Source organism: Phaseolus vulgaris, chromosome 10 (genome assembly GCF_000499845.2).
Source record: "Phaseolus vulgaris cultivar G19833 chromosome 10, P. vulgaris v2.0, whole genome shotgun sequence".
NCBI classification, from domain to species: domain Eukaryota; kingdom Viridiplantae; phylum Streptophyta; class Magnoliopsida; order Fabales; family Fabaceae; genus Phaseolus; species Phaseolus vulgaris.
Window position 1 is genome coordinate 35,162,054 of NC_023750.2, and position 12,359 is coordinate 35,174,412.

General features: G+C 33.5%; 1 protein-coding gene across 1 annotated transcript; it reads right to left on the reverse strand.

Annotated features, from left to right (window-relative positions):
- Positions 1-7,965: 7,965 nt before the first annotated feature.
- Positions 7,966-10,119, reverse strand: LOC137819509 (pentatricopeptide repeat-containing protein At2g36730). The gene has a single exon (XM_068623384.1). The coding sequence runs from the start codon at positions 9,694-9,696 to the stop codon at positions 8,188-8,190; it is 1,509 nt and encodes a 502-aa protein (XP_068479485.1). The 5' UTR covers positions 9,697-10,119; the 3' UTR covers positions 7,966-8,187.
- Positions 10,120-12,359: the final 2,240 nt, after the last annotated feature.

Below are 12,359 nucleotides of genomic sequence, written 5' to 3' on the forward strand. Positions count from 1 at the left end.
TGCACCCCCTGCATTTTTCTTCTTGCATCCCCCACAATTTTATAAATTCTGAAACTAACTTTCACCTTTTATTTCAAATCGGGATTTGAGAGTGTGTTACGGATTCATCAATCCGAAAGTAAATCATGTTGTTTTCTAGATGAGGGGTGTTCTGGAAGTAAAGTTTGCATAAATTGTTAAATTCTGGATTGCTGAATCTGGAAGCCTAATTTCTATTACGGATTGATGGATCTGGAATGATTTTTTTCACTTATGAATTTCTGAAACCGGAATGCATATTTGGAATTACGGATCGGCATACCCAGAATGATTTTTTTAATTATGAATGTTCTTCATTTTTATTTTTTTTTGGATTAACACTGTCATTCATGTATTACTAGAAGCACCAATCTAGGAGGTTACCGGAAGTGTCAATCCAAAAATTTACTGGATTTAATAATCCGGAATAAAAAAAATAAATGTAATTTTTTATATAGGAACGATTTTGTCTTTACACCGTGTACTGGATTTGGTAATCTAGAATTAAAAATAAATAAATGTAATTTTTTATATAGAAACGATTTTATCTTTGAACAACATTGTGGGGGAAGAAAGAAACTGCCAAAATGAAATTACAACAAAAAAGAGAATTTTTTTTATAGAGTTTTTAAGAAGATAAAGAAGGAAAAATGTATTACAATAATAGAAGATCAGAATGAAAGTGAAGGAATATTTTGAGATGTATATGAAGAGCACAGCATTTGATAAAAGGGAAAATGAAACAATTGAGTAACATTAATCTCATTGACTATTAATAGGGCGTAGGATTAGGAAATAGTAATATGCATGTTTAAATCATATTTTAATTTTAAGGGTTTAAGACTTAATTTTGTTTTAATTTATAAATTTATCATGGATTGTTTTTATTAAGTCCTTGACTTGATATACTTGGATATCCTTTTTACTTACACATGTCACTTATTTTTATTTTTATTTAAAATATATATTTTATTGTCTACACCACCTTCCAATTTATATAATTATTCAATATATTTGTAAAATCACTCTATCAGTTTACATTCTCACTCTTTTTCTCCTTTATCTTTTTCTCTTAAAGTTTCGTCTTTTTTCAATGAGTCTTAAACATTGCAAGAGATAACTCAATTCTAATAATTAGAACGTTACAATTGAAATTTTCATAAATAATATTCATGTATATGTAATGACATAATATTGATTTATAGAAAATCACTAGCCATTAAATTTAGGAGATTATATATTGATGTAATTTGAATGCATAGTTATACATAAATTAATTGGAAGAGAAAAAAGTTACACACGCCTAATAAATCATATTTACGCACATTTATTAAAAAAAAATAACTCATTAATTATCTATAATTGGATTCCCTAATATCTTCAAGTTAAAATTATGGAAGCTTGACATGTGTCGGGTGATATTTTTATATGTAGCCATTATTATTATTAGAATCTTACAATTTATGATCGGATCATTTTGATTTCAATATGAATTTGGTAGGCAACCATTCATATCATATGATGGATCATAAATAACTTCAAATGTTACTATAGATGAACTAGAACAATTTCATATCAATTATAGAAATTACATAATTATTTTATTTTATTTTTTACTTTTTTTCCACCATTTTTTATTAAAATAGCCAAAATGATAGATAAGTTCAATATAAATTATTCAATGAAAGGAGATATAAGGTTGATTTGGTGGAAAAAAGTTGAAGGGACGGAGAAACAAATCCTGAGTTCAAATCCCTATTAAAAAAATTAACAAGAATTTCACAATATTAAGAAAATTAAAACAAGAATTTTACAATGTTAATTTTTTTTTTTATTATGTTATAGTATATAAGTGAGTGAATTTGTTTAGTATTTAATAGTCTGTGATAAAAGATACATTGAACAATGTTTCATGATTAAATTTATTATAAAATAATGTGATATCCACTTTTTATTTAATTACTCATTTTGATATTGTAATTTGTAACAAGATATGATTTTAATACTTATATATATCATATATATATGTTAACTATTTTTATTATCTTTCACAAGATATGATTTATATTTAAAAATTAGTTAACAATTCATCATTTGAATTGAAATTTCATTGCTTTGGCTATAAATTTAAAAGTATACAATTTTGTTATATTGAATTTTTTTTATTTGTCGTCAAAATTAAATATGTATTTATTTACTTCTTTATTGAAGTCTAATGTGCATTTATTTACCTCTTTATCAAAAATATGTATTTTTTGATGGTTTGGGTGCTCAATAAAGGTATGAATTGTGTGCATCGTGACCCCAAATATTTGCTGCATATTTTCAAAGATTCTCTGCACAAATTCAGAGCATACAATCTTCATGCATATCCACTCATAACTGCCGTATCAACCCATTCATTTTACTATAAATTTGTGTGAATATCTGCTACCCACATTGGCTACCTATTCTCTGTTCTCACCATTTGAAACAAGAGAAAATTTTTTGGTTCAACCATGGCTTCTTCTTCCAAGAAATAGAAAAATAAGGGCAAGCAAACCACCTTTCAAGGTGTGCTAGAAGGTTAGTTCGCTGGAAATGAAGAAGCAATCAATGCCTACATTCACGAGACAAACAGAAAGCAGATTAATATACCCAAGGTGCTAGATTTCAACTGGCTGAAATCTGAAAAATTGGAAGAAACAAGGGCTGTGTTGAAGCACCAGAAACTGAAAAAGCTGTTGTAATTAACGGGTAATGTATATCCTGACTTGGTTAAGGTGTTTTACACTAACCTCACATTGGATGGAAAGAATGTTGTCTCTTATGTGAAAGGGACCAAGATGAAGATCACAAGTGAGGTGTGGAATTCTGTGGCTGGAATAAAGTATGTTGGACTGAAAGTAGGAAAGGGAAACACCAGTGGAATTCAAGAATTCAACAAGCTGCAATACTATAAAAGCTGCATGAGGAATTCTACAGAGAGTATAAGCAGGTTCCATGCATTTGAACCTCACTCCACGCCTTGTTGCCTACATCATAGCATGGCAACTTATCCCAAGAGGTACAAACCATGCAGTTTTACATGAAGAGGATCTAATTCTTCTATATTGCATCATGAACCAGATTAAGGTAAATTGGGTTTTCATTATCAATGAACACATGCTCAAATAAAAAAGGTTGGCTGATTACCGCTTTCCCTATGCTATTCTTGTTTCCAAATTGATTGATTACTTTGGTGTTGATGTTACAAATGAGAGAAACGATCCAATCAAAGTTGTAAGTGAGATTGATAATTCAACTCTCACCAAAATGGGATTTCACAAAATTGAGGACAAGTGGGTGGTTCTTAAAGGAAAGGACCCTCAAACAGAACATGAAGCATCAAACCTCCACAATGAGGATGAGGATGAAGTTGTTCCCATGGAGGATGACTCACCTGCTACCCAATCTGTGCATGAGGAAGTTGCTGCAAATGCCATAGTTGCCTATCAATCTCCAGAATACTGAGGAGAACCAATGTCTATGTTTGAAAGGCAAGTGTTGTATCGCCTTGATGTAATGACTACAGAACAAAGGGCATACTTTGAAACTACTCAAGCAAGGTTTCAACACCTTGATGATCAGATTGAAGGGGTTCAGGCACAACTTGCAGAGCTTTACTACAAGGATCAGTAGTCTTCTGTTTTTCATGCTTTCTTTATTAGTTTAAAAGTCTGTAATGATGAACAATTTGTCTCTATCTTTTGGACTATTATGGTTATGCTTCTGGTTTTTTTTCTATGATTACATGCTGTTTGATGAATCCAAAGGGGAAGAAAAATAGCTCACCATGCTAGGTGAAGCTAGCTAAAACAGGGAGTTAAATTCTACACCTTTAAACCATTTTACATGTTATGCAATGTTCTGTTTTTCTGGTTTAATTTGTGGTGCAATGCAGGTTTTTAAAGCAACAAGAGCTATGGGGATTTGTCTCCATCAAACAGGGGGAGATTGTTGAAGATGGTTGCTGCCTCTTCAAGATTGTGTTTGATGAAGACTTTTATGTACATTTCATGTGTATTTTTGCTTTGCTTTAAGTGTGTCTTAGGTAGTGCTTAGAGGTTGTTTAAGAGTGGGTTTTTTGCTGAGTAACTCACCTCCTAACCACTGGCCATGTGATAAGAACAAGCATAAGTTTTCTTAAACTGTTTTTCACATGTTTTACAAAAAACACGTTTACTGCATAAAAATAAATCTGTTCTTTTCTAAATAAACATATTCTTTTTTAACTGATGTCTTGGCTAAGTCTTGTGAAAATTAGATTTTGTGCATCATGTATTTTGACTAAGTCTTCTACCTTTCAAAACGACTGTGTTTAAATAGTTAAGCTTTTCTGTTTTCGTTTTGAAAAATAAATCTGTTCATCTGTAAATGAATAGATTCATTTTGTCTCTGGTGTCATATCTAACTTAAACGTTTTTCAGTTTTATCTCTGCACCATAATGGTTGACTAAGTCTTCTCACTTAACAAATTCTCTAACTGCTTTTGAAAATAAATTTGTTCATTTTATTTTCAATCTGTTCATTTTATAACAGCTTTAACTGTTTTTCAAAATTCTGTTATAAGTTGGTTTTCTATAAAATGAGAACTTGTTTCTGAGTTTAAACGTTGTTCATACATTTGTAAAAACAAGTTTTACAGCAGAGAATTAAGAGTTTACAAAGAATTAGCATTTGTTCTTCAAAGATTTCGAAAATCACAAAGTGCTTGTTCTTGGTTTGGTTCCAAAAGCTTGGTGTGAGGTGTTGTTACTGTTCTAGCAATCTTGCCTACTGGTTTAAGGCAGATCTTTGTATCATCAATCAGGTGTAGTCGTTTCACTTTTCACTTCTTGTAATAGTTTGGTTGAACACTCTTCTTGATAGGTTTTCTTGAAGAGTGTGTGTGAGCTAAAATAGGTTTTTTCAGCAAGAGTACCTAAGTTCTTGTAGGTTTCAAGAACAGTGGGAATTGTGTTTGTTTGTATTGTGATTTAGTGATTTTCACCTTGGTTTAGGTGAAGACTGGATGTAGCTCAGTTGAGTGAACCAGTATAACTGCCTTGTGTTCATTCTCCCTCAATCTCTGCAATTAAGTTTCTGCATAATTGATAAAACAACAAAGAAATAAATCGGTTCAATTAAAAATAAATCTGTTCTGTCTGGGCATGGTTCATATTGTTCTTAATTTTTGGAAAACTGGTTGATTTCAATAAGAACACTTATAATCTGTTAAAAGCCATTAGAACAGGTTGATTGTAATAGATCACTCAATAAACTGTCAAGCCATTAATTGAACCTTAATCACTTGCTTGAAATTGAAGGTTGTTGTTTTGGTGATTCACTGTTTTTCGTTCTAATATCAGTGTGTGAGCATCTGGAAAATATATCTGCAGATCTTGTGATTAACCTTGCTGCATAAAATCTTTTCAAACACACAAACAGTGCTAAAATAAATTTGTTCATTCCCATATAAATCGATTTATTTTCTGTAAACTGTGTTAAATACTGTTTTTGCGAGAAGCTTTTAAAAGGTCAATTCAACTCCCCTCTTGAACTTTGACACTATTAAACCCAACACATATGACCATTAGAAAGTAAAAGAGGTTGTCCCAATATATACGAGAAGAATTCATTTTGATTTAGTTATACATATCTCAAGGTTCTATGGATTCTATTTCTTTGGAATTTGGTGTTGCTTATATTAGAATAAGCTTGGATTAGATAACATGAGTGTTATTAGAGATATGATTGCGTAGAGGTTGGTGTGAGATGTCTATGTTCATGTCAGAATACAACAAAGTTGTGGATCATTGAGTTAGGTCACGTCAAAATCTCTTAAGCAATTTGACAAGAACCTTTCAACAGAAATACTCGAAGATCGTGGGGTTGACATAAATCGTCTATTTGAGATGGAGGGAAAATACATCAAAGCATTCATTGATAGGCACAAGGAGGAAGTTAGATAAGCAAAAAAAAAACTCATCGTATTTTTTTATAACTTCAGTTATCAACAACTATGAGTCAAATCTTGAGAACTATGATGATTGAAGACATCTTCGATCAGACAGACATTTGATGCAGATAAATGAAGAATATCGTTAATTTTGTCTATGGGTAATCATGATTTTCTGAAAGTTATGTCATTCCTTGGTGTAAGTTAAGCAATCATAAAGATGACTCCAAAGTTCATAGATTCTTACTAGATTCTCAAGAGAATATGTTCAACTGCTCATAAAATTGTTTATCTCTTTCGTTAACCAACATTCTATTATGTCTTTCGTGTATCGTAACTAAGGAAATATATATAATTGGTCACAATCATATTCTAATGTCTAATTTAGTTTAATAAAAAGTATCTTTTAAAGTGAAGTCAATTAAAATTTTGGATTCTCAAGTAAGGTAACTTCGTGGTAGAAATATCGACAAAGTCAAAGTACTGCGAAATCTCATATGATGTGATTCCACATGAAAAATAAAAGAATAATATCCTAATATTTCTTGGTAAGCTAATTTTCGAGGACGAAATTTTTTTTATTAGGGATAATTGTAAGACCCAAAAGCGAAAGACCCCCTCCCCCCTTCATTTTCTCATCCCACACTTTCTCTCTCCCTCTCCCTTCTCTCTTCAATTTCTCTCCCATATCTCATCCATTCCAAAATCTGATCACGACATGTGGTAGCTGAGGAGTCATGGTACATTTCTACCCGATCAGATTTTCAAACAGAGTAAGTTCATTTTTTACTCTAAAGATCGTGGTAGAAATATCGACAAAGTCAAAGTACTGCGAAATCTCATATGATGTGATTCCACATGAAAAATAAAAGAATAATATCCTAATATTTCTTGGTAAGCTAATTTTCGAGGACGAAAATTTTTTTATTAGGGATAATTGTAAGACCCAAAAGCGAAAGACCCCCTCCCCCCTTCATTTTCTCATCCCACACTTTCTCTCTCCCTCTCCCTTCTCTCTTCAATTTCTCTCCCATATCTCATCCATTCCAAAATCTGATCACGACATGTGGTAGCTGAGGAGTCATGGTACATTTCTACCCGATCAGATTTTCAAACAGAGTAAGTTCATTTTTTACTCTAAAGATCCCTCATTCTCTGTTTTTCTATATGATTTAGTCATCAATCTTAGTGAGACCAGTTGAGAAAAGTGTTTCTCTCAACTTGATTAAGCTCATACTAAAATTTGGTAATGTTTGAATAACTTGCTTTAGGTTCCTAAATTTTGAAGTGATTCCCTTGTTTGAGGTAGAATTTCCATAAGTGAAATTTAAGGTAAAGAAAACTAACTTTAACTTTCAATAATATCCTAGACTAGAAGATTTGAATGTGGATGAAACGTGATCCCAAATTTCAATTTCTCTTGTAGGAATGTTAGTTGATAAAATTGTTTGATTTTATGTTGTGTGAACATGTATAAATATTATATTTTGATAGTTAAACTCCGAGAAGAACATTAAATTCATCTGCATAACTGCTGGAAACCCTCCCTTGCTCTCCAAGAAAGTCATCTAAACATATTTTTCACAATGAAATCATCTTGAAATCTTTGCTCCTTCAACAAACTATTCTTTTACAGAAGTAAAACATCTTCAAATTAACTTCAATCTATATCAATCCAATTTCAAAGTTATAATCTCGATCTGAACTTCCATCATCTTATTGTTTTTAATCTGTGAAAAAAAAATGCTTACCATTGATTACTTTCAATGAGTAAAATCAAATGATTAACTGATTTCTACTCATGCATACATAAAAAGCATTCAGTAAATCCCACTAAAAGAAACTCTAGTAACTTGCATTCATTATATTGCATGATTTTCTAATTTGGTAAGAAACAATGTTAAGCTACACTCCTAAGCTGCAACACAATTAAAAGATTGTCCTCTCTAACCCCGTAAGTATGGTTTTAATCATGCCTAATAGTCATGTTAAAACTTATATCATGCTGACTTTTATTCCAAAATTAAATCAATTTTTGGTTTTGTAGAGGAAACAAAAACTGTTTCGTCTGAAGCTTGCAAAATCATATACCTTAAACAATTGGTAAAGGTAAAATTCTAAGATGTCAAAAGAACTAACCTATGGGTGCTTTTCTAATTTCAATATCGACAAATTACAATGCATTGAAAGCAACTACTACACAGAAAGTCTTAGTTAACCATTTTCAAGTGCAGGTTCAATCCATCGAGTAGATGATACACAGGCATCAAATCTGGGCAAGGATCATACCCTGCGAAGAACCTATGCATGGAGCCACCTAAGTCAACACAACTCTCTCCAGCCATCTTCTTCATTCCTCCATCTCTCATCACCCTCCTCACATTTGCTGCTTTCTCCCACATACCCCCTTCAGCGTACATGTTAGCAACAATAACCAAATTCCCCCCCCTCCTTGGCTCCATCCAAAGTAACCTTTTCCTCACTCTTTCTCCAATCCCTGCATGGTCATGAACATCATGTACAATGCATGCACTTAGCAATGTCCTCCACACAACCGGGTCAGGCTCAATAGGCATCCTCTGTATAAACCCATAAGCTTCTTCAAGACGGCCAGCGCGGCTCAATACATCAACCATGACTCCATAATGCATCATCATGGGCTTGATCCCATGCACACATTTCATGTCATGAAAATATTGGTAACCCTCATCTACCATTCCAGCATGGCTACAAGCACAAAGAACCCCAAGATAGGTCACATAATTTGGGCATATATCATGATTGTTATTGCTACTCATCATTGCAAACAGCGCAAGGGCTTTCTCAGCAAACCCGTGCTGAGCCAACCCCAATATCATTGCACTCCATGTCCACACATTCCTCCTTTCCATTCTCTCAAAAACAGACCTTGCATAGCCCAAGGCCCCAGACTTCCCATACATTTCAACAAGAGCAGTACCCAATTGAACACTCAGAACCATCCCTCTCAAAACCAATTGAGAATGAGCCCATCTTCCCAAACTCAAGTACCCCAACTCAGCACAAGCAGAGAGTAACAACACCATGGAAGTCTCATCAGGCTCAAACCCACCATCCCACATCCTGAAAAAATACACAATCCCCTCACCCAACCAAAGACTCTCAACACAGGCAGTGATAACGGAGTTCCAAGAAACAACTGTTCTCTCAGGCATTTCATCAAACACCTTGATTGCATCCACAATCTTCTTACAACGCCCGTAAAAGTTAATCAAATTGTTACCAACGTACACGTCAGAGTCCAAACCACACTTAAAAGCGTCCGCATGAACCTGTCTCCCTTCACCAAGTGCAGAAGCCACAGCACAAGACTTAATGAGGAAAGGGAAGGTGAGTTTGTTAGGCATGGCGCCACGTTCTCGCATTTTCCGAAATACCAAGACGGCTTCAAGGGGGTAATCGCTCACGGCGTAGCCTCGGATGAGAATGTTCCACGAAATGGGTGATGAGGTGGCAGCGTCATGCACGAGTGCGCACGCGTGGCGGAGGTTCTTGGAGGGAGAGAGGGAGCAAAAGTAGACGAGTTCTGAGAGAGTGTGTGTGTCTTGGTAGAGACCAGAGAGGTGGATTTGTGCCTGGATTTGACGGAGTTGGTCCATAGAACCACACGAGTTTAGGAGAAAGAGACATTCGTGCTTCTTCGAGAAGAACTGTGTGTTCAATGTCGGAAGACGAACCATGCATGCATTCGGCTTTCAACTGTTAGCATCTGCCTTCTCCTTTGTTAGTGTTCACATAAAACTTTTAACTACTACACTAACAAAGTTAGTAACATATAAGAAAACTTAAGCAAATTAATTCATGCATAAATGTGAAGAAGCTAATTTTCATTTTCTCTTATTTTTTTTAAAAAAACAAGCAGGTTAATAGAACTTGAACAGACAGATTGGATACATGAAAGGTACACTAAGTTCATTGGAAAAGGGAGAATAGGAAGCTTTCTTTTCTTGTGGATAGTTGTATATATTTTGACCTTTCATTTAGTGACCATTTCCTGTTTTGACCATTCTTCTTTGAGAATCTAAGTAAGAATGTAGTACCTTAAGGGAAGAATTTTCATGGCTTTCTAAACATTTAATTTAATCTAGAATCTAAAACTCTCGAGTAAGAAATATATTTATTGCAGAAATACTACATAAGAAAGTAAGAAGAACTAAGTGCTATTAGCTATGTTACTCAAACTTGCCATTTGTTCATGATTGTTGTGTAAGAAATTATGTAAATTAATTTCTATAAAGTGACTCACATTATTTAGAGTTTGGGCTTTGAGCCCAAATATGATTTAATAATAATAATATAATAAAGACCCATTGGTTAATGTGAAAAATATATATCTGATGATATACCTATTGGAAAACCTAATCTGATGGAGATTGTGTACTAAAGGCTATAGGGTTCTGTCTCTGCAAATAATAGTTGTCTCACTGTTAACCATCACGAAAAGTGTGTGTGTGACAATCAAGGTAAGTGCTTATTCCTTTTTGATTATATGATTGTGTGAGAATCATGATATGATAAAATCTATATGTGAACACATTATTGTATGTGTTCAATTTACGTTTATTCATGTTTTGACTTACGTGTTGTTCATTAGAATTTGATTCTTTACTAGTATTAACATGTTCTCTTTGTATTGAAACTCCTAAAATGACTCCATACATATTGCTTGACTTGTTCTATAGGACAGAGACTAGTGAAAAGCATGGGACGCCTTTTTGCCAAAGTGGTGATAGAACCATGCTTGCTACATGGAGACCTCTGGAGTGGAAACATTAGCTCTAACAGAAATGGAGAGCCTGTCATATTGGACCTTGCATGTTATTGTAAGTCAAGCAATTACAGAAAGGTGTTGTATTCTATGACAGCTAAAGTTTGGAACCAGATTAACAGTTGAAATTCGTTGTCAGGGTTAATTTAACTCACAACAACAAAAGAGTTGTACCAGAGGAACACACATAAGCACAAAGGCAAAAGTAAGAGGGTCTAGTGAATTCAGAAAATTGTAACTTTTGATATATGCGGTTCACAATATAATTGCCTGTCAAAATAGTTGAAATAAATTATAAGTTGCTGAAGAGTAGACTTCTAAATGAGTTGTAATGCCATGTCTCTCGGTGAACTTTTTCAAAGCCATTTTATTACTGTGCGTGGCCCAAAATTTTAGCCTAATTTAAATATTTTATCAATCACATTTTGGAAGACCTTTATTAAGGATGGGAAGTTGGAACAGCTGAATTAAGTTGCATCCCCAGAATTCTTAGGTGCCAGCTAGGTCTTCTAAATTTTGCCATAGTGGGGCTAATGCAAGACTATAATAATCATACCAGCTTTGGTAAAAAAAAAGGGTTGAGTTGTGGCTTCTGTTGTTTGATTCTGCAAATGGACACAGTGAAGCAGAATTCGGTATGTCTTGGTGTGCAGGCTTTTGAGGCTCATTCTATGATTCTTATTTTAAGGTAACACTGTTTACTGATATATGGTATAAATGATTCATAATTATCTTACACCACATTTTCTCTCATTGTGGATTTCTTTCTGTTTTTCTCAGTCCAACCAAATTGCGTTTTGTCAATTAACATCTATCAAAGTCAGTTATATGGTTCTTTTGTGAACTTTCCCCTCAGTAAAGTGAATATGTATTTAGCTTTTCAATCAAACTAGTTTCTATCTCGATATAATTGCCATGTTTCAAATAAACACGATCTTGGTATTGGGTTGGCATGTGAAATGTTGGTTTCATAACAATATTTTTCTACTGTCAAAAAGCAACATTTTTCTGATAACATTTTTAAATGATATCTTCAGGTGATGCCTAAACAACCAGGCTTTGAGGAGAGGAAAGACCTTTATATGCTGTATCACTATTTAAATCATTATAATCTCTTTGGTTCTGGATATCGATCATCTGCCATGTCTATAATTGATGATTATCTTGCATTTTTAAGTGCTTCTTAGGATTAATTGGTGCCTAAATAAGTGATTTAAATCATTATTATCTTGCACTTTTAATGTACAACCTCAAGGTTCTGTTTGAATGAGGTTGAACATTTGTCTGCATTACATTTCCTCCAACCACCTCATTCAATGAAATGGAGATATTCATGTATTGTATATTCCATGTCTTTCTTTTATGTCCCTCAGTCCTTGATTCTGTAGTATCTTGTTATTAAATAATCAAAGTTTTATTGCCACACACACCTTCTACTCAATCCAAAAATGTTATATATTATCTAGTATGAAATATAGTTTTGGAAAGGTTATTTTGGATGAAACAAAATCGTATTTTCGGATGCACTCTTCTCTTGAAGATATTCAACATATTCTGAAAGGATGAGATTTTTTT